This window comes from Aegilops tauschii, chromosome 7 (genome assembly GCF_002575655.3).
Source record: "Aegilops tauschii subsp. strangulata cultivar AL8/78 chromosome 7, Aet v6.0, whole genome shotgun sequence".
NCBI lineage: Eukaryota > Viridiplantae > Streptophyta > Magnoliopsida > Poales > Poaceae > Aegilops > Aegilops tauschii.
Genome location: NC_053041.3, coordinates 97,052,686 through 97,074,472, shown reverse-complemented (window position 1 = coordinate 97,074,472; position 21,787 = coordinate 97,052,686). Strand labels below are relative to the sequence as shown.

The window sequence follows — 21,787 nt, the reverse complement described above, 5'->3', positions numbered from 1 at the left end:
AAAAACATGGGAGCCCCGTCCCGCACCTGGGCCAGCTCAAGGTCGCTTGTGGGAGTGAGGGGGTGGGTTGTCTTCTTTCCCAACGCGCAGGTCGCTGCATAGGAGCTCTCCTCGGTGGTAGCACCCCTAAAATATGGGAACAATTGTGTGTGTGATAAACAAGATTTTTTTTCAAAATGTGTGAGGCCATATATTAAATATCACAGGTCCTTTCCAAGCACATGCTTAAAAAAAGAAAATTACATTCAAAATATTCAGGCTCACGAAGTCTTCTTCCTCCTGCATGCACCGGCAGCGCACCATGATCATACCTCGACGTCGCCTCTAGGCCTCCGCCTTAGTGGAGCAAAACTTTTTGAAGCTCAGGAATTTGTAGGAGCAGCGACTGGGAAGATGCAGAGCAGCTGCATGAATTCCCTCTTATACGAACACTTTCATCCTTGTCACGGTGAGCATTAATATCAAACTCTGTCATAACCGCTTCTTTGAACTAGTCCCAATCCAGAATCCACTCATCCTGCAGCAAGCTTGTAAGCATGGTACCAATGCGCTGCATCTCCTACGATGCAGAGGAGTGGATGTTACTTTGAAATTATCAGGAATATCATATATGGTGAAGTAAGCATCACAACCATCTAAACAAATGTGAACATCAGTGCCACCAAGCCTTGGAAAATTCATCACCGGCATCCACAAATGCTTCGGTGCCGACTACTCCTCCATCCCCCTTGCAATACAAGGCTAATTTTACGACAAACACAAGCCGGTGAAGTCGGTGATGGCGCTGCCTTTTGTCCTTTCGTTTCCCCTTGTATAGTGTATCGCAGCGAGCCAGCCGGGAGTTAGCTGCTTCCTTTATTTTCCTGATAAAATAGGCAGAAAAGATAACAGAAAACGATGTAACGTTTTGCAGCACATATCTGAAAAGACCTTTTGGGGCACAAATTGTCTGTTGTGTCGCGTGTGTCACCTCTATTGGAGTTGTGTCGAATGTTGTGTACAAGGTAGGTTACAGTTGGACTTGTAGTTGTACTGTGTTTACATAGGATATGGAGTCATGTCCTAGTAGGACACTTGTATCCTAGGTCTCTCATATATAGCGGGGCTAGACACACGATGTAACCTATGCCAACATAATAGCACAGGAACGCAGGGGAAGCCGGCGGCATGTGCCGGCGTCCAGGGCGACCTTGTGCAGTATTGTAGCAGTGTCATGGGGAGGAGCGCCCATAGTCAGGCCCCGGGGATGTAGCCATATCGATGAACCTCGTTAACAAATCTCGGTGTCATGCTTGTGTGATTGCTTGGTCCTCGGATGATCGACGGTGGCCTCGAATTTATTCTAACAAATGGTATCATGAGCTAAGTTGTTCGAAGGCTGTGGATTGTTAATCCATAGGAAGTATTGAGTTCGAGATGCAGCCGGTTACGGCGTGGTTCTCGACGAGATTGGAAAAGAGCAATCAGAAAAGTTTTCGGCGAGTTTGTACAGCAGCGGATCCGATCCAGTAGGCGGCTGCTAGGTCACGCAGCAGGCGCAACAGCGCTACAGGAGGTACCAGCCAGGCGACGTGGTCGTCCGAGAGCGGCCCAGGAAGCAGGCCAAGTAGCTGGCGCAGTTGAGTTGGAGGCGTGTGTGTGCGTAGCACAAGGGAGCCGATGTGCAGGGCAAGATGTGTGTGTTGTGCAGAGCCAATTGAAGCAAACCCGAGATTTGTTTTGGACAAAAAAACAGGGCTGAGTCCGAGCGGTAGTCGTGCATCATCAAGGCAACCCACAGAAGCAAGGAAAATCCATCAGGAGGACAAAGCAAGCTAGCATCCGGATTGAGTCAGGAGCTACACCACGTGAAATTGCTACTAGTACTGGGAAGTGAGCATGTATGTTTGCTTTGTGTACTTTGGCATCGTGGAAAGAAGCTTGGTTATTTTTTACAGATCAATCATACAAAGAATGCTTTGTGTACTTTGGCATCGTGGAAAGAAGCTTGGTTATTTTTTAGAGGTCAATCATACAAAGAATCTGGCACTAAGGGGTATCAGGTTTGAGGTGGAGAAGTTCAACAGAACAGAAAACCTTGGGTTACGATAGATAAGGTGAAAGATTTGTTGGCACAACAAGGATGCTTGAAGGCATTGCGGGATGTCAACCAGCTAAGATGGATGATTAGGGCTGTGAGGAGTTGCAGATGGTTGCAGTCAGAAAAGTCGGCTCGGGTCAGACACATAGGGCAGTTGATCTGGATAGTCTGACGGATCGACGTGAGTCGGTTGATACAGAAGATGGTGATGGGATCGGCGACGACGACATATGAGCGTGGTGCTGATGGTGACCGACTTCTGGGCGTGGAAACACGCGGCACGTGCCTGAGTGCTTGTGTGGCTTCGACAAGACTATGACGCGGGGTTGATTCAAGGCGGTGCACATGAGAGCTTGAAGTCGACGGGGCGTGAGGGTGGACTAATCATCTACCATGAAGTCATGTTGAAGGTGGAGCTGGATTGAGGGGTTACGATGTAAGGATCCAGGGAATCGAAGCCTATTCAGCAAGGGGAAAAAGCGAGGGACACGTAGTTCGGACTGGAGCTCGGTGGTCTGATGGAAGCGTGAAACTCGTCATCGGTCGGTGATGATCGGTGGTACTCTGCAGTGGGGGTTGAGTAGTGTGGGTTCGCGACCCTTGAGACTCGACCGGGACAGCGGAGGCTCGACGCGGTAATAGCGGCAAGGCGTGCGGCACGGGACATGGAGACGGGCCAGGGCTCTGGTGGTCATACATGTGGTGAGACAACCGCGAATTTGACTCGGGACGACTACAAGCAAGGGTGAAATTTCTTCAAGTTTCAGATAGGCGGTCAAGGAAGAGCGGTGATGTTGAGTTCAGGTAACTCTTATGTATGACATCTAATATGTGAGTTGTTCACTTTCACGCAGGTCAGTGATCAGTGTGTGATGGCGTTGGACGGATACTCTGGAAGTTGGGAGCACAGACTAGAGTAACAAGGAATTTAATTTTGCTCGAATGTTGACTCTGGTCAAGAAAAGAAGGGACTACAAGTTGCAGGTGGAGTCATATGGAGTCTTTGGAGTAGCAGCGGTACTCAGGGGATAAGCTCAAGTCCAATGTACATGGAATTTTGACGCATGGACAAATTCAGGGTGGTGGAGAAGATTCGCCAAGGTGGAGTTGTGTCGAATATTGTGTATAAGGTAGGTTACAGTTGGACTTGTAGTTATATTGTGTTTAGATAGGATATGGAGTCGTGTCCTAGTAGGACACTTGTATCCTAGGCCTCTGATATATAGCGGGGCTAGACAAACAATGTAACCTATGCCAACATAATAGCACAGGAACGCAGGGGAAGCCGGCGGCATGTGCCGGCGTCCAGGGCGACCTGGTGCGGTATTGTAGCGGTGTCATGGGAAGGAGCGTCCATAGTCAGGCCCCGGGGATGTATCCATATCGGTGAACCTCGTTAACAAATCTCGGTGTCATGCTCGTGTGATTGTTTGGTCCTCGGATGATCGACGGTGGCCTCGGATTTATTCTAACAATCTCTCACTGGTCTTTTTTTTGAACTTCATCTCTCCCTGGTCTACGTTCGCTCGGAATGAACAGACGTCGGCATGCGCTCTGCATAAGGGCAACTCTAACGTCGTGCACCAATCATCCAACACAGTGCATCAAACATCCGCAATGCGGTTCCGAAGTTCGAAGATCCCACAAACTCAAAGCAAAGTTGAGGGAGGTTTACGGACGTCCAGACCTTCACCGCGTAGGCGTCCGACACCCCTGGTCCAAACAAAACCCACTCTCCTTCGTTTTGCCCAACCTCCACTGTGCTCTCCGTGCGCATTCATGCCGGTTCAGCGCGAACTTGGCCGGTCACTGCCATATTGTGGCCGAACGGTGTGACATTCACATCGGTGCGGTGGTCGAGAAAGCTGCTCCGACCCGTCACTCGAGCCACATGCGCTCGTTCCCTATGCCGTGTTAATGCCGATTTAGACCGACCGTGGTTGGCTGGGACAACGGGGTGGCTTCCTAGCGCATTCAAGTGGGCTGATGTCCGTCCATGGCGAATGAGAAGCCACTCCGGATGAACACATTCACGATGTCGCTTCGACTACCCGGGCGCCTGCTATTTCAAGACCGCCGGCCACAACACAAACCCTACCACCTCCGAGCCCCATCTCCCTCCGTCCAAGCCATCGGCGCACCACCTCTTCCTTTCTTCCTTCTTCAACCTCTGTGACCAATGCCCGGGCACGCCGTGGGTGGTGGAAGACCCTTTCTCACAGCACCACCACAAAATCACGAGCAAGGTGGACGCATGTTGTGCCCTGCGTGTGGCCCGCATTACAACGGGAGAGCTCGGACGGGGTGGACCTGACGATGGAGGAGGTAGAGTAGGCGGAGGCGAAGCTGGATTAGCAAGTTTCGCCGGTCTCCATGTTCCGGATGCTGCAGGAGGAGGAGCGGTACAACTTGCAGCTCCTTGAGCACCACCGGCTCACGGAGCAACTCGTTGGCGAGCAGGCCATCACAGTCATGCTTATGAAGAATCTGGGCTTCATGGATGAGCAGCGGGGGCAGTATGATTCCGTGCACAACGCTTGCACCATCCGCGGCGAGCGGCAGTAGCTTTGCATCAACAAGGCAAAGCGCGGTCGACTTTTTGACAAGATCGCAGCGGAGGCGGAGATGGCGATGTCAGACGTGAATGCTATCAACGTCGGAACTCCACGACAATCGCGCTGGGCCGCAACGACTACAAGGCCGGACCATGCAGTTTGATTGTCGACCTCACCTCCACCGGCGGCGTCGATGGCCAGGCGGTGGACTCTGATGAGGAGTAGGATGTGGGACATGGACGTGTCCACGTCAGACGAAGAGTATACCAGGATCGGTTAGTTTTGCTATGTAATAAATTCTACTATTAATGAAAATATTGTGTCAGCTTTTATTTAATGCACCGAGTTTTTGGGTATAGCGTTGGAGTTGCCCTAAGCCATCTTAGATCTATCAGTGGATCCAACCCCTAGGACCAAGCCAAGAGGGATTTGTGAGTTGACTTCCACACGGCAAAGCACTTGGGTAGCAGTGCCAAGAAATACCGTCACGATGGGTTTTGCTTACGTCGTCGATGACCCGAATAGAACAGGTTCTTCGGCTGCAACAATTTAAGTTTAGAAACTTGATCCACATGGATGGAAGGGAAGTGCGAAATATCAGTTCTGAGAGACCATGGGTCAACCTGTTATTTCTAGCTGAAGAACCTGCTACTTCAGAGTCTTTGGAGGAGCAATGCCACCGCTTGCCAAAATGCCATCGCTCTAGGACGATCTTAGGAGGAGCAGGCCATGTACTTCAACGAATGGAGTAATGCATGAACGACTGTGCACGCCAGAGTAATTTAAGCTTTCGCGTTTGTACAAAAAAGATGATCCAGTGAACCTAGCAAACAATTTGCTTAACAAAAAGAAAATAAATAATAGAGTAGGACTCTCACCGTTTTATAATGTAGTGCAAATAGAATTTCTAAAAATTCAAAGTTAGTAAACTTTGACCAGGTTTATGAAGAAAACTACCAATATGTACAATACCGAACATATACAATATGAACATTAAACTCACAATGTAACCGATGATATACATTTGGAATTCTAAACATAAATATTTTTCACTTTAAACATGGTCAAATTTTGACTTTAAAAAAAATTATACGCACCATATTAATGAATCGGAAGGAGTATTATTTTTAGGATATTATTACTGCTTGACTAAATAAAGGCCACTGTAAACTACTCCAGAGTTAGTCCTCTATAATGCTAGATTGCTACTATTTGTCCCTAACGATGGCGACGGTCCATGGTTACACATGATCCAATGCGATGTTCCCCACACCGGCTCTACCTTGCAGCGTCTTAGCGCCTCGCCTCCCTCCGCCATCGCCACCTTCCTCAGGTCGTTCAGCGGAGACACGGCGACGACGCGCGCCATGCCGCCATCGTCGTCCAGCTCCACGGTCTTGGACACGTACACACAGTTCCTCCTCACGCGCCCGCCGGCGCGGACGGTGAAGCCGTGCGCGCCGTCGACGAACACCGCGCGGTCGCCGATGCTCTTCACCTGCTCCCACTGGACGGGCCCGTCCTGCCGCGGCCTGTGCGCGCGGTACGCGTGGGTGAAGGTCGACCTGTACCCGTCGCGGCTCAGCAGCAGGAGCACGTTGTCGGTGGAGGTCACGAGGAACGCCAGGTGGACGCCGCCGGCGCGAGGCGGCGGGTCGATCTCGGCGGAGCGGTCCAGGGTCTCGGCGTCGATGACGGCGGTGCGCAGCGACAGCTCCTCGAGCACGAAGAAGAAGCCGCCGCGGTAGTTCACGGTCATGGCCGAGCCGTGGCTCGACCGGTGCACCGGCGTCCACTCGTCGCCTCCCGCCTTGCAGAAGAACACCGTGTCGCCGCGCGCAACCATGACGCCGTGCGGCGACCAGTCCCACGCGAACCCGTCGTCGGTCGACAGGCGGTACCGGGGCTCGCTCCGGTCAGTCCCGAGCACCGGCGTCGGCTCCTCCTCGGAGAGCGGGATGGGCAGGTCGGGGAGCGGCGTCCGCTCGCCCGTGAACGGGTCGACGAGGTGGCACGGGTGGCGGCCGCACATGTCGGTGACGAACACCTTCCCTCCGTGCGGGGACGGCACGTGCCGGCGGCCGCGCGCCAGCCGCATCACGACGTCGCCGCTGCGCATGCGGTTCTCAGCGAAGGAGAAGACCTTGAAGCCGTCCTCCGATCCGAACGCCAGGCACGGCAGCTCGGCCTCCGCGTCACCATCGGTCTCCCGCGTGAACTCGACGACAGACGGGCTCGACAGGCATCCGGGCTGCTCGGCCGACCTTCCGGACGCGAACAGCAGCGGGGAGATGAGCCCTCCGCGCGGCCCGTCCGTCGGCAGGACGCTGCAGACGAGCTTGTTGAACCTGTCGGACAGCTTTAACAGCATGTCTACGGCGGCGGCGTTGGTGCTGAGTAGCCCAGGCCAGCACGGGTACATCGATCGACGGATGAACAGATAGATCTTAGCCTGGCCTCGATCATAACAAATTTCCAATCTGCGAGATTATATAGGTATAGATTTGTAGATTATAAATTCGTTTCCAGTAGGAACACAATGGGATCCTAACAAATTTCAACTTGTGTAGAGACTAGAGATTGAGTTTGTTTTTTTGTTTTTTTATGAGGGGCGTGTACAGATGAGTTGGTTTCCAACTCTTTGTTTTTTCAGGGGTGGTTTCCAACTTATTAGATTGATTTGGTTTCTAATGTGGGCTCCAAGTCCATGCTCGCCAGGCTAACATCTCGAGCCGCTTCTCGGCCCATCCAGCCACGACCCACCGCAAAAGGACTTCCCTCTTCTAAAAAAAAACTAGTAAGACGGCCAGTCGACGGCGGAAGGGAAACAGGGGTTTCCGCGGAGGCGCGGCACGGCGGCGCCGGGTGGTCGCCGGGAACCGCGAGGGTTGCGGGGCGAGCGTTCTCCTTTTTCCCGCGGCAAGCTGCCCGCCGGACTCACCAATGGACATCTCTCTCCAACTTGAGGTAAGACCTGCGATTATCACCTTCGTTGTCTCAGCTACTTCGAGATTAATTTTTTTGATTGAGAGATCGAATTGGCTGGTATGGAACGTGGTCATCTTTCTCTTATGCCGGTGGTGATTTTTTATTTTTATTTTGCGAGAATATGCCGGTAGTGAATTTGATGGCACACTGACGCACGATACTTATTTTCCCATTCATGATTGGGGATATGTCACTATGTCTATTGTCTGTATGCGTGAGGCTTGTTGCCTGCATAATGCAATTTTCCCAGAGTTACAGCCAGAGTTTGATTCAGGCCGGCTGTTAACTGTGTGAATTCCCTGCCATGGTCTTCTAAGATTTTAGCCTGTAGACAAAGGATGTGCATGATTTAGTTTTGGCCGTGATATATAGTAGAAAAACGAATGGTACCCCGTACCAGACTAGTTTTTCTCTTTTCATTTTTTTTCTGACGGTAACAGGGACTGTCAGATAGGATGAATTTTCATGATGGAGACGAGCCATGTCAGATAGAATGTAGGAGTAGCTGCAAAGTCCAACTGTACTTTTCTAACAAATAATGCTAACGTTAGAAGAAAAAAAAGACAATGCACAAGATAAAAGTACTTGAAAAACATAGATAGAACTTCGTTTCAAAAACAAATCTTTTCACAGATAGAACTTGGGACATACTTACAAAGGAGGGAGAAAATTCAGCATGCTGCTAACCATTCAGATTTTCACTCTGTCGATGGCTAATGCCCCCCTTGCAAAAGTTTTGAATATCTCTGCTATGTAGTCTTTGGCCTTGATCTTCCTGTACCGCCTTGGGTTCTTCTCATCAGGCACTGGCTCAATGGTCACTGTCCAGCATGCCGGTGGCATAATTTCCACATCCCCATCCCGCCGGAGCGATGGGCGGGGCGACTAGGGACGGGTCTCGCGACCACGGCGCCGGCGGCGACCGGCGAGTCAGAGGACGGTTCTGGGCGCTAGTGGAGAGTGATGAGGAGGACCAAGACGACGGTCGGCATCTTGATGCCTGCTCGCCGGAGACGGCGTCACCTACGCCTTCAGATCATATCTGCGAGGCTTTCAAGATTGGATATTCTGAGGATGAGGTTGCGCTGTTGGTAGATGAGGCGATCCCGCAGGACGATCCGGCAAGGACTGGACTGGAGAAGACGGAGAGGATCGAGATCGTTCGGCGCGTCGTGCACCGGAGGACGGCGGCGACGGCGATCCGGCCATGGCGTGGCCCTCTTCCAAAGGTACGTCTTCCGGCCCTTACGTTCGGTGATTTTCTCGGTTTGGAATGGAAAGTTGTGCCCAGTCGCCGGAAGAAGGGCCGGCGGCCCGAGCCGATGGTGGTGCAGCCGTCCGGTGAGATCCTGATCGGGGTAGCCAGGCGGCTGCGTTTGAATTCGTTGATGGGCTTGGTTGGGCCGGGAGATCAGGCCGATGGGTGTGAGGCCCATCGGGTGGCATCGCAATGTGGGCCAGAGTTAGCCGGGTATGAGGCCTAGGCTAACCTGGTCTCCACGGGCTCTACAGGCGACGAGGCATATAGCCCTTGCATGCGTACGTGCGAACCTGTACCGTCGTGTGTTCTTTCTCCGCCGACGTTGTGCCCTAGGTATAGGCGCCGCGAGGGTTCATCGGGCTTCCGTCGCTTTGGTCCGGGGCGGGCGACTCGGATCCCTCCCCTGATGGCGGGACGGGGGGGTGCAGCGGCCTCCGGCCCCAACAAGCAGGTGCTCGCCGGAGCGACACCGGCGGCCCGTGGTGGCGGCGTTCCACAAGGCCAGCGGCCGGTGCTACCGGCTGGCCGTGGCGCGCCACAGGGGCCACGACCTACGGGTGCGGCCGGACGAGGAACCCCGCCAGGGCCGCGACCTGCGCAGGCAGTAGGGGCCGTGCCAGCCGCCGGGCGCGGTGCTCAAGGACTCCGGCCGCCGGCGCCGGCTGCTACTCTGCCGATGGCTGTGGGGCGCGGTGCTGCTCCGCCGAGGCCGCCGACGACTGCGCCTGTCGGGGGTGGCGCCTCTACACAGAAGCAGCAGACCCAGGCCACTTCTGTCGGGTCTCAGGCACGTGTCGCGCCGCCGCCGCACTATGTCGCGAGGCTGGCGCAAAAACGCTCGGGCCCAACGCAGACGAGGCAGAACTCGGTTGCTGGTGAGAACTTTGATCCGCCCCGGGGAGAGTGGGGGGACAGCGGTTATGATGCATATGGGGATGGCCAACACCGTGGCTCGTCATCCACGGGAGGTGGTCGTGGCTATGCCTGGCAGAGTGATGGTTCTGCTGAGAGACCTTTTCTCGGCCCTCCGGGTGGTTTTGTCGAGGGAGCTTCTGGACCAGACTACCGGCAGAGAGGTGGCTACCGTGGTAATCGTGGTGGTGGTCGCAGTCGATACCGTAATAGACAGCCTCCGCCGCCGGTCGTTGTTGACCATTCGGCCTCTGTCGTGGCAGCCGATCCCGTTCAGACGACTGACCTGCCTAGCCAGGCGATGGCGGTCGTGACGGCACTGGCCAATGCGGAGGTTCCCGGGACTAGGGTTACAGCTGAGGCAGGCGACAGGACTGATGCAGAGAGAGCGTCCAAGTGGGCGCGTAAGAAGGAGAAGATGTTATGTTATCGATGTGGTGAGAAGGGTCACTTTATTGCCGAGTGCGTGGCGGAGCTGTGCGATACGTGTGGTAAGCCAGCACATGCCACGGGGGATTGCCCGTTTCTGCGTGATCAGGTTCCGGCTCTTACTATGTATGGGATATACTGTGCTGAGTTGATGTTCTTTGAGTCCCCGGCTGCGAGAGAGATTCCGGTAGAGACGCAGAGTTTGACTACTGGGATCGTGAAAGCTACCCAGGGAGAGGTTTCTGAGGCTCAGATCATGCAGAGGCTTCAGGAACTGGCTCCAGGTGATTTCCAGTGGGAGCTTGTCAGTGTTGAGGCCATTGTGTTCAAGGTTGACTTCCCAACCGTGGATGATTTGCAGAGATTGCTGAGCTTTGGTTTGTGCAGAGTTCCTGGCACTAAATGCATCCTGGAATTTCACGAGTGGAAGAAGGTGGAGCCTAAGGGCAAACCCCTTACTCAGGTTTGGTTGCGGTTTTCCGGGGCTCCCTCTGAGCCAATGCAGGATGCTCGAGTTGTGGCTAGTCTGGGCATTATGGTTGGAAAAACTGAGAAAGTGGATATGGCCTTTACCCGTGCTCATGGGGTGGCCCGACTTCTAGTGAGCGTTCTGGACATTGAGTTCATCCCTGATGTGGTCAACTGGACTTACAGGGGCGAGGTGTTTCCTCTCGAGATTGAGTTTGAGGATGCAGATTTTTTTGCTGAGGCGATTAATGGGACTGATGTGGATATGCACGAGGGTGATGACAGCGCGGGTGATAAAGGGGCACCGACTGATGAGGCTGGACGAGAGATGTCCAACGGATTGGAGCCTGTTGCTCAGTTGCCCGGGGACGGGCCCGGGGTAGAGCCGGCACCAGCTTCCTCGGTGCTTATGAGTTCACTGTGGTTTGGGTCTTTTGAGCCAGCTTCTGCCCCTCCCAGACTATGGAGCGACCGGGTGGAATCTGATGATGTGTTTGAGTGCACGCTTCCGGTTTTGGAGTTTGCTACTGCTGATAGTCCCTTGTTTGGAGGCTTGGTGAGGACGCCCTCAGCGACGACCTTGGATGGGGGAGGGGAGGTGGAGCCTCAGGTGGCTTCTCTTTCCCACGCTCTCCCAGTGGTCGCGTTCCGGGAGACGATGCCTGCTTCGGAGGTTGTGTCTGAGGGGGGGAGTCCGGGGCAGGTGGCCTCGATTTTTTCTCCTCTTATCCAGGCGCCGGCGGCGCCGACGACGGCCGGCCAGGGGGGAGGCGGACCAGGGCAGGTGGCCTCGGTTCCCTGTTCTCCAATGGCGGCTAGAGCGGCCACATCACCAGTGGCGCAGGGTGGGGGTCTGAGGCAGGTGGCCTCGACCCCCCCTTCCCCTTCGGCAGGCAGGATGGTTCCGCCCTCTGGCCAGAGGGTTGGGGCGGGGGGAGTGCCCGGGCAGGCGATGCCCGCGCTTCCCTCTCCTGGCTATCCGGCGGCCCAGGGCTTCGGTTTCGGACACTCGTCCATGGGGCTTCGGAGCCCACCGCAGCTATCTTTGGCTGACCCTTCAGCGCGAGGTAATTCTCGGGAGGAGGTCATTGCCTTTGGTGGGATCCCAGACCCGGTCTCTGCGGGGCGACGGATGAGTTCTCGTATCCAGGAGCACCCGGAGGTTGATGACATGCAGCAGAGGTGCGCTATGAGGGCGGCCAAGCTTCGTGACATTGAGGTCACTACTAGTATGTCTGTCAACGTGTCTAATTCTATCTTGCATTTTTCTAATGAGGAGATTATAAATAATGCAAACCAATTAGGAGTTTCGCTAGGGAGTAATAATAGTGAAATTTCCAACTCAGTTAATGATCTCCTTGATTTGGAAGCGGAACGCGCCTTAGAAACCATTCGAAACCTAGCAGCGGTAAAACCCATGAATGATGCAGAGATTGATGTGTTGGGGGTCAGGGTGCTCGAGAACTTTTGTGCGGATCTTGCACCATCCACTCATGAGTCTGAGGAGGAGGATGTAACCCTAGAGGATGCAGTAGCTAGACCCACTAAGCCCGGTTATGAGGACCGGATGGAGGACCAAAGTAAACCCAAACGTAAGTGGAAGCGAAAGATTTATCCTGTTTCTGCGGTTCGTAGGAGTGCTAGGAGTCGGACTACCAAAAATTTCATGATGAAATATGAGAGGAATCTTTTGGAATAGCAGAGGTCTGAAGGACTTGGCTAAAAGAAGGTTTCTTGCTGAGGCGTCTCTTGAGCATAGATTAGATTTTATTGCTCTATCGGAAACTGGTAGGGATAATTTTGCGCCGCAGTTTCTCAACACTTTATCGGGTGGTGTCGATTTTGATTGGCATTGCCTTCCTCCGCGAAGAAGATCGGGTGGGATCTTGCTTGGAGTGAGATGCGATTCGCTGGAAGTCCGAAGTGTAGTGATGGGTGACTTCACGGTTAAGTTTCGGGTCAGGTCCAAAGCTGATGGGTTTATCTGGGCTCTGGTGGCGGTTTATGGTGCCGCGCAACCCGAGCTTAAACCGGAGTTTTTGGCGGACCTTGTCCGAATCTGCGGATCCGAGCAGCTCCCAATTTTAGTTGGGAGTGACTTCAACATCATTAGGAGGACAGAGGAAAAGAATAATGATAATTTTGATGGCAGATGGTCGTTTATGTTCAATACCATTATTAAAAGCTTGGATCTGAGAGAGATAGAGCTTTCCGGTAGAAAATTTACCTGGGCTAATGCTTTGCCAAATCCGACGTATGAGAAGCTTGATCGAGTCCTCGCGAGTGTCGAGTGGGAACAGAAGTTCCCTCTCGTAACGGTTCAGGCTCTCTCGCGCGGAATATCGGATCACACACCTTTATTCGTGGACTCAGGAGAGCCAAACCACGTGGGAAACAAAAACACCTTCTCTTTCGAGCTGGCATGGTTTGAACGAGAAGGTTTCTTGGATCTGATTACCAAGGAATGGGCTAAGGATGCAGGAGGTGCGACTTCTGTCGAGCGTTGGCAGAATAAGATTAGGCATTTGAGAAGTTTCCTACGGGGATGGGCTAAACACCTTAGTGGGGTTTATAAGGTTGAAAAGGAAAGGCTCCTCTTTCTAATTCAGACCCTAGATTTAAAAGCCGAATCCACGATCTTGCAAGCCGCAGAGCTCCAGGATAAGCTGGATGCGGAGATGAGGTTGAAAGAACTTCTCCGCGAAGAAGAATTGAAGTGGGCGTTGCGGGCTAAGGTCCGCAAAGTGGTCCAGGGGGACGCAAACACTCAATTCTTCCACTTGATTGCTAATGGCAAGCACAGAAAGAAGAGGATCTTTCAGCTTGAACAAGATGAAGGAACCATTGTAGGGCAGGACAACCTGAAACTTTACATCACCGAGTATTATAAGCAGTTATTTGGACCTTCGGAGGATAGTTGTGTGTCCCTCGATGAGTCCAGGATTGAGGATGTGCCTCAACTAACTGCTAATGATAATAATATTCTGGTTGCCCCGTTCTCTGAGAAGGAGGTGTTTGATGCTATTGCGCAGATGAAAAACAATAAGGCTCCAGGGCCCGATGGATTCCCGGCGGAGTTTTACAAAAAGTGTTGGCATATTATTAAGGGGGATTTGCTACCAATGTTCCATGATCTTTTCTCTGGACAGCTTCAGTTATTTCACTTAAATTTTGGAACAATAACACTGCTTCCTAAGAAAACGGATGCTGTGAGAATCGAGCAGTTCAGGCCGATCTGCCTTCTCAATGTTAGTTTCAAAATTTTCACCAAGGTTGGGACTAATCGGCTCACACAGATTGCGCATTCTATGGTGCAGCATTCCCAAACTGCTTTCATGCCGGACAGAAACATCCTAGAAGGGGTGGTGGTCCTTCATGAAACGCTCCATGAAATTCACTCCAAAAAATTGGATGGAGTCGTTTTTAAGGTGGATTTTGAGAAAGCGTATGATAAAGTAAAATGGCCATTCCTACAACAGGCATTGCGTATGAAAGGTTTTGATGAAGCCTGGCGCCGCCAGGTTGAATCATATACGCAAAAAGGGAGTGTTGGAATTAAAGTGAATGACGAGATAGGTCATTATTTCCAGACACATAAGGGCCTGAGACAAGGAGATCCGATGTCCCCTATCCTGTTCAACATTGTAGTTGATATGTTGGCAATTATGATAGGAAGGGCTAAGGAGGCTGGTCAAGTGGGTGGCCTGGTACCTCATCTCGTTGACGGAGGTGTGTCCATCCTTCAGTACGCCGATGATACAATCATCTTTATGGAGCATGACTTGGCCAAAGCAAGAAATATGAAGCTGGTGTTATGCTTATTTGAACAATTGACCGGGTTAAAGATTAACTTTCACAAAAGCGAGTTGTTCTGCTTTGGTAGAGCCAATGACGAACAAGAGGCATATGGGCAATTGTTTGGGTGCGATTTGGGGGCTTTACCTCTCACTTACTTAGGAATACCAATCCACCATCGTAAGCTGACAAACAGAGAATGGAAGTGCATCGAAGACCGATTTGAAAAGAAACTGAGCTGCTGGAAGGGCAAGCTCATGTCATATGGAGGCCGATTAATTCTGATAAATTCGGTTCTCACGCGTATGCCTATGTTTCTTTTGTCGTTCTTCGTAGTCCCAGTTGGAGTTAGGAAACGACTGGACTTTTATCGCTCACGATTCTTTTGGCAGGGTGATGAACTAAAAAGAAAGTACCGTTTAGCCAAATGGGATATCATTTGTAGACCGAAAGACCAAGGGGGTCTTGGTATTGAGAATCTTGAAGTTAAGAACAGATGTCTTCTCAGCAAGTGGCTGTGGAAGTTATCTAGTGGGACTGAAGCCACTTGGGCGCAAATTCTCCATAGCAAGTATCTTCAAACCAAAACTTTGTCTCAGGTGACAGTAAGGCCGACTGACTCACCTTTTTGGAAAGGGCTTATGAAAGTCAAACTATCCCTGTTTAATAGGACAAAGTTTATTGTTGGTAACGGTGCTAGTACGCGATTCTGGGAGGATACTTGGCTCGGAGAGACACCCTTAGCCATTCAATACCCGTCTTTGTATCGTATTGTTCAACGACGTGAGGTTTTTGTTGCAACGGTACTTCAATCTACCCCCCTTAATATTCAGTTCAGAAGGATGCTAGAACGGTGCTAGTACGCGATTCTGGGAGGATACTTGGCTCGGAGAGACACCCTTAGCCATTCAATACCCGTCTTTGTATCGTATTGTTCAACGACGTGAGGTTTTTGTTGCAACGGTACTTCAATCTACCCCCCTTAATATTCAGTTCAGAAGGATGCTAGTGGGCAATCGTTGAGAAGATTGGCTCCGTCTAGTAAGTAGACTGATTGAGGTTCAGCTTTCTCAACAACCCGATGAATTACGCTGGAAGCTTACTAGGTCTGGAGTATTTACGGTTAAATCAATGTATGTTGATGTTATCAATTCAAGCTCGATTCCTAGCTCCAAACATGTTTGGGCTGTCAAAGTCCCTTTGAAAATCAAAGTGTTTATGTGGTTTGTTCATAAACAAGTTATTTTAACCAAGGACAACTTGACAAAGCGTAATTGGACAGGACCTACTAGGTGTAGTTTCTGTGATCGGGATGAGACGATCAAACACCTGTTTCTTGATTGCCCGCTAGCCAAAGTTTTATGGCGAACGGTCCATATTGCTTTCAATATTACTCCATCGAGTTCTGTCAACACGTTATTTGGAATGTCGCTTAACGGGATAGAGCCCGAGTTAGCGAGACATATTCGCGTCGGAGTTTGCGCCTTATTGTGGGCGCTCTGGAATTGCAGAAATGATTTGGTTTTTAACAGGACAACACACATTCATTTTTTGCAGGTTATTTTCAGAGCCACGGCGTTGATCCGTTCGTGGTCGCTACTCACTCCGACGGAGGCCAGGGAGCGTTTGGTTACTGGATCTATCCGCTGGGAGATGGTAGCTCGGGATATCTTCAACCGGTTTGGATGGCGGTCATGTAATAGGATAGGCAATTAGTTTACCTATCTCTCTTTTGCCAGCCGGTTGTGGCGTCCTTTATTTGGCTAGTTTGTGTTCTAGCCCTTTTGGCTCTGTGTGAACTATCTTTTATTTTCTTTTGGAGACTTTAAGGCCTTGTTGGAACATATTTTTTTGTTTTAATAAGATGGTCGTATGCATCGTTCTGATGCAGAGGCCGGGAATCCCCCTTTTCGAAAAAAATGCACTAGCTCAATCTCCCTCTCTGGGTCCATCGTATAGAACATCACCAACACAGCCGCTCTTTCTCTGCATTGGTCACAACCCTGTGAACTGGACTCTTGAAGAACCCATTGCTCATTATCTGCATTCATCAGTGGAAATAGAGAAATTTGTAGCTTAAATTAACTGTCCCACGATACAAGATCAAACAAGTTTTGCAACACATGTACCTCCATTACATCTCCCATGTTCACAAGTAATGCATTCGGAATAATTGGTTTTACAGTATATGTGGATTGCACTAGCCCTTTACATCAGTTCGGACTTTTGGTTGCGTTGGCTAGTGCATGAAGCTTAACATGGTATTAGAGCCTAGGTTTAGGTTCCCTCCGGCGCCGCAACTCGCCTAACGATCACTTTTTTTTTCCGACCTTTTCCCTTCGATCGATCTCTTCTGGATCGATCTCTTCTATATCGATCGAGTCCGCCAGACGATGGCTGTCTCCTTCGACCCCGGTGGAACTCAGCCCAGCCGTTCCTGCATCAACTTGGCCCCGTTGGATCAATCGATGCACCGCTGGGCTTCTACACGCTCGCTGTTGGGCAGCACGGGCCGCCTCCTGGGACTCTTGACGGTCGTCCGTGTTCGTCCCTCCCAGATCGACGCCTCCATCTACCAGGTCGTCGTCCTCCGCGCGGCCGCCGGGATGCTGCCTGCCCCGGAGAAGGACGCGGTGCCCTTCTCCACGATGTTGTCTTCGATCTGTCAGCTGTTTCCCCAGACAAGGAGAGGTTCCCGATCCACGCTCCAAGGTCGTGGTCCAGATCCGTGCATGCAGACGTCGAGATCGAGGTTGCAGCCGTTCTGCCTCCAAGTGCGTCCCAGGCGAGACTATTCCTGGAGCTGCTGCTAGCGTGCTTCTTTGTCTACTTCCGCTAGCTGGTGCTACTGTTTTCAGTTTGGCCTGATTCTCTGTACGCGTACATCTGACCATGATTTGTTTGGTTACGTGGGCACACTTGGTGAGCTGCTACTCTGCTGGTTTGATCCATCTCGATTCATTACTCTAAAAAAAGGTCTAATGACACCTGGCATCTTTTCTCTCCCTTGTTGTTCGGTGATTCTCGACGGTGGTCGTTTCGCCCACTTCGTCTAGCACATGCACCTTCCTTCGGTGTTGCGTGCTCCTTCGGTGCCATTGCATCTAGTCTACTATGCGTTTTCTTTGTTTTTCGCTGCGTCCACCAAATCCGTTGATATTTTGTGTTTTTTATGTCATGTGAGTTCACCATACCTTTGTCCGTCAGCCTTTTTTCTGGCCATTGTCCTCTGTATAGGATTTCTGTGGCCTCTTTTTGCATTGTTGATCTAAGCCCATTCTCTTGCCGCCGAGCTTATTTCGCCGTCGGTTTTTATGGGCCATGATTCTTTAAGCAATGCTTCATTCTTTTGATGTGCCATCTTCTTTCGACAACCCATCTTCTCTTGATACTTCTATTGTATCTTCTATCGATGCGGTGTCTTCCTCTGATGTGCCATCTCTTCGTTATCCCCTTTGGCGACTCGACATGTTTTGAAGACTCTTCATGCTACGACGACACTCTCGAGACGCGGATATGGATTATCAATTTTTTAGTATTACACTTCTTCAAATGCAATGCTATTGCATACGCTTTGCATTTGAGGGGGGTGTTAAGGAGTATTAGTATTAGTCTAGGAGTCCTTATTAGTCTATGTTTAGTTTCCTTACACCTCAAGTCATGTGTAATATATATATGCCCCTTGGGCCTTCAATAAAGTTAAGTGCTTTCCTAACATGGTATCAAAGCTAAGGTCTTGAGTTCAAGTCCTCGCTTTCGCAATTTATCTAAAAAATTGTTGTTGCCCCCCCCCCCTTTGTGTCCACGTATAGGCCTCTTGAGTCATACGTGGGTTTCGCGCGCCGTCGCTCTCTTTCGGTTGCACGTGTTGACTTGTCTTCCCCGTCACATGTGAGAGGGGGTGTTACAGTATATGTGGATTGCACTAGCCCTTTGCATTAGTTCGGACTTTTAGTTGCGTTGGCTAGTGCATGAAGCTTAACAATTGGCACATCGTACCAGTTACCATTTTTCTGCAGTTGGAGTCCACTGACGTTATCATCAATGAAGTGATCACCGTGGCATCAGAGTAGGGCTTCAGGCCAAAGACTTGGTCCGGCTTGGGACAGTGAGGGTAGTAGTTAAACATGGCGTGTGTCATGGCATTCTCATGAGTAAATAGCATAAAGCTACTACTTTACGGGTTAGGGTTCCAAAAAACTACCAAATTTATTTTTTTCGCTGATAACTACCAAGTCAGGGGTCGGCTGTTTCAAAAAACACAAAACGATCGGTGCTTTGCAATTGATCATGATTATGACAGTTGGGGCCCGCATGTAAGAAAACTGATAGAGTGGACCGTTAAGTTGCACGTTATGACAAATGGGACCCATGTGTCAGCCTCACAAAAATCCCCAATACAAAAAAAACAAAATCCCCAAACTCGTTCCTATCTTCTTCCTTCGATCAGATCGGGACGCAGAGAGGATCCCACCCTCCCGATGCAGTTGCCCGTCGCTAGCCTGCGGCGCGCCGCCGCGCCTGGGAGTCGTCGGATCTGCTCTGGCCCTTCGCCCTGCGCCTCCCCGCCGTTCCTCCCCTCGACGGGATACCAACGCCACCGTCCGCCTGCCTCGACCCGACGGAATCGAGCGGCATCAATTGCTGCGCCCCTGCATCAAAGCTTGCCAGAAACAGGTCGCTGACCGCTGGCCTCTCCCCTCCATCCTCCCTCGTTCTACAACGGGAGGAGCCGACTAGGTGGAGGGTGGAGGCGCTCCGGCGTCGGGCGGAGCCCTCCTTGTGAGCCGAAGGAGGGGCTGGCGAGGGAGCTCAGCCTCCACCTCCTGGTGCCCCAACCTTCGGCGTGCTCTCCCAGGTGCGTGGACGAGGGCGCCGGCAGCAAGCGGCTCGATGTCGATGCGGGGCAGGGGTCAATGCGGCGATGCGAAGCAGTTGCCGGCGACGTGCGACGGCGCCGAGGAGACGGGAGTTCCAGTGGTGGCGCGGCAGTTCATGCGGCGGCCCGTCCCGCGGTCCGACCTGGCTTGGCATGCGGCAGGTGGTGGAGGTGCGGTGGTGGAGGTGGTGGAGAAGGGAGAGAAGAAAAAATAAGAGGAAGAAGAGAGAACTTACATGTGGGTCCCACATGTAAGTTAACGGTCAAACAAACAGAATATTTAGGAGTGGGTCCAACCTGTCAGAAAACGGCTTAAATCGCTAACGATGAGCGTTTTGTGTTTTTTGAAACAGCCGACCCTTGACTTGGTAGTTATCAGCGAAAAAAATAAATTTGGTAGTTTTTTAGAGCCCTAACCTGTAAAGTAGTAGCTTTATGCTATTTACTCCATTCTCATCGAGCATGTTAATGAAGTAGTCCTTGTCAAAACTGAGCAGCTTGGCCAGGTTCTTGAGAACAAGGTTGGTGATCTCCCTGCATCTGACTGTGTACTCACTCAGAATATCTCTTGCACAAATATGAATGATCAGGCTTAGTTATGGCTACTCATTAACTGAATTCCTTTTTATGATGCAGATTGATCCTGGTAAAAGCCTGGAGTACCTGAAAGAAGGAGGTTGTGTTGGCCATAGAGTATAGATTCTCGAGACTCAGGTTCCACTACGAGATAGAACTGGTCGCACCAGTCCAAGATCTGCTTCTCTGATATGACCATGTCGCTCCCATATCCTTCCATTCTGAACTCCTTGCCATCCACAAAGTTTGAGTACTTCTGCTTCTCTTCCAGTGGGAGTTTGTAAAATTCTCTTGTCACTTCCATCACCTCACCAACAAAACTTGGTTCCATCCCATGTCCAACAGCCTGGCTAAATATTGTCAGAAAACATAATTCGGCTGATTAAAAATACAAAACAAAATTAGTCAAGAAAAGCTTACTAGGAAGAGGCCCCAGTTCTCCAAGGCGGAACTCAGCTTGACATTCTCATCGGCGCTGTTGTCACTGGAAGATAGACGGCTGAGATCAACAATGGGGATGGGCTCAGGCATCTCGGAACCAGCCACATCGGGGCGGTCTTGCTCGGGAACAATGTACCGGCTTGGTGGCTCCTGCACGCCGGTGACTAGCTCTTGCACAATTGGTGGTATCTCGACAAACTTTGATGGTTGGCCATCAGCCATGGTTGCTTGTTGCTGCTCTTAGTTTTGAGCTCCCTTGTCCCACTTTGGCAGTTTTTATGAGCATGGGTTTTGATACTCCTTTGTGATTCTCTGGACCCCCGTGTGGACATCACGGTTATCACTTTGTTTTTTGTCTTTGTCTTTCTCCCACACATCAATTGGTAAGTACAAACCGGTGAGTATCCCGATATACACGCAATGACCTGAATAGCTGAATAATGAGTACGACATTCCATACATGGATGTCCTCATATTTCTCTTAGCTGAGGTGTTTCATCCCTTCTACAGTTTCTTTTGTTCTGTTAAGTTTCTTTAAAAAATACATCACCCTCGTCAAAATAGGATTGAAAAATTACACCTTAAAAAAAATTCATGGTGAGATTAAGTGTTACCATGAGAAGTTGAGCACATGACACTAGGTACTAACATAAGTATACATGGTTGAGAGAACCAGAGTTGGATTCCCACCAACAACGTTTTGTTGTATGAATTATCCATTATTGTATTCTTAGATTTGAACCCGTAACATGAAAATCTGAAACAATTGGTACTTAATTAAATATATTAGCCAATTTCCCCCCTTTGTATATCTTACATATGGTTCATATTTAACTTGCTGAAATGAATAGCACACTGTACTGAACTTACATTTGTCTGGATATTTTTTCTACATAGGAGGAGCCACGGAAGAATATAACTGTAAAGTTCAAGGTCAAGCTAATGTTTTTTTATATAAAATTGACAGTGATTAAAGATCTGTTTGAGTAGATGTATCAGTGACAATTTTTTTTTTATTTTAGAAAAGGAGGATGACCCCCGGCCTCTGCATCTGGGAGATGCATACGGCCATTTTATTGATTATCCTCGAGGACCTTACAAAGTAGTACAACAATATGCCTGAATCCACCATCTTGGCAACATCTGCCGCTACTACAATCCGTAGATGAAGGGGTGCAAGCTGGGCCAAATACCCAGACCTCTCACCTAAGCCTAACATCTAAAGCCGGAGGCCCCGACCGAGCCACATAGCGGGTCCGGGGCACAAACCGGTCTGACGCACTCACATGTGTCGTCGCCGCCATCTTCCACTAGTCCATCTTCAGAGCAGATTGAGGTGCCAACCTTGATATGTGCCTCCGCCATCGACGCCACCATGACGCCAAACGACGACCTCCACCTAC

General features: G+C 50.7%; 1 protein-coding gene and 1 pseudogene across 1 annotated transcript; both read right to left on the bottom strand.

Annotated features, from left to right (window-relative positions):
* Positions 1-5,599: 5,599 nt before the first annotated feature.
* On the bottom strand, positions 5,600-6,754 carry LOC123494858 (uncharacterized). The gene has a single exon (XM_045231327.1). The coding sequence runs from the start codon at positions 6,752-6,754 to the stop codon at positions 5,825-5,827; it is 930 nt and encodes a 309-aa protein (XP_045087262.1). The 3' UTR covers positions 5,600-5,824.
* Positions 6,755-7,923: 1,169 nt separating this feature from the next.
* On the bottom strand, positions 7,924-21,281 carry LOC109755799 (protein LATERAL BRANCHING OXIDOREDUCTASE 1-like; annotated as a pseudogene).
* Between the last annotated feature and the right edge of the window lie 506 nt (positions 21,282-21,787).

Excerpts from the sequence above, each read along its gene's own strand:
- LOC123494858 (XM_045231327.1), bottom strand. The coding sequence starts at position 6,754 with ATGCGCAGCGGCGACGTCGTGATGCGGCTGGCGCGCGGCCGCCGGCAC.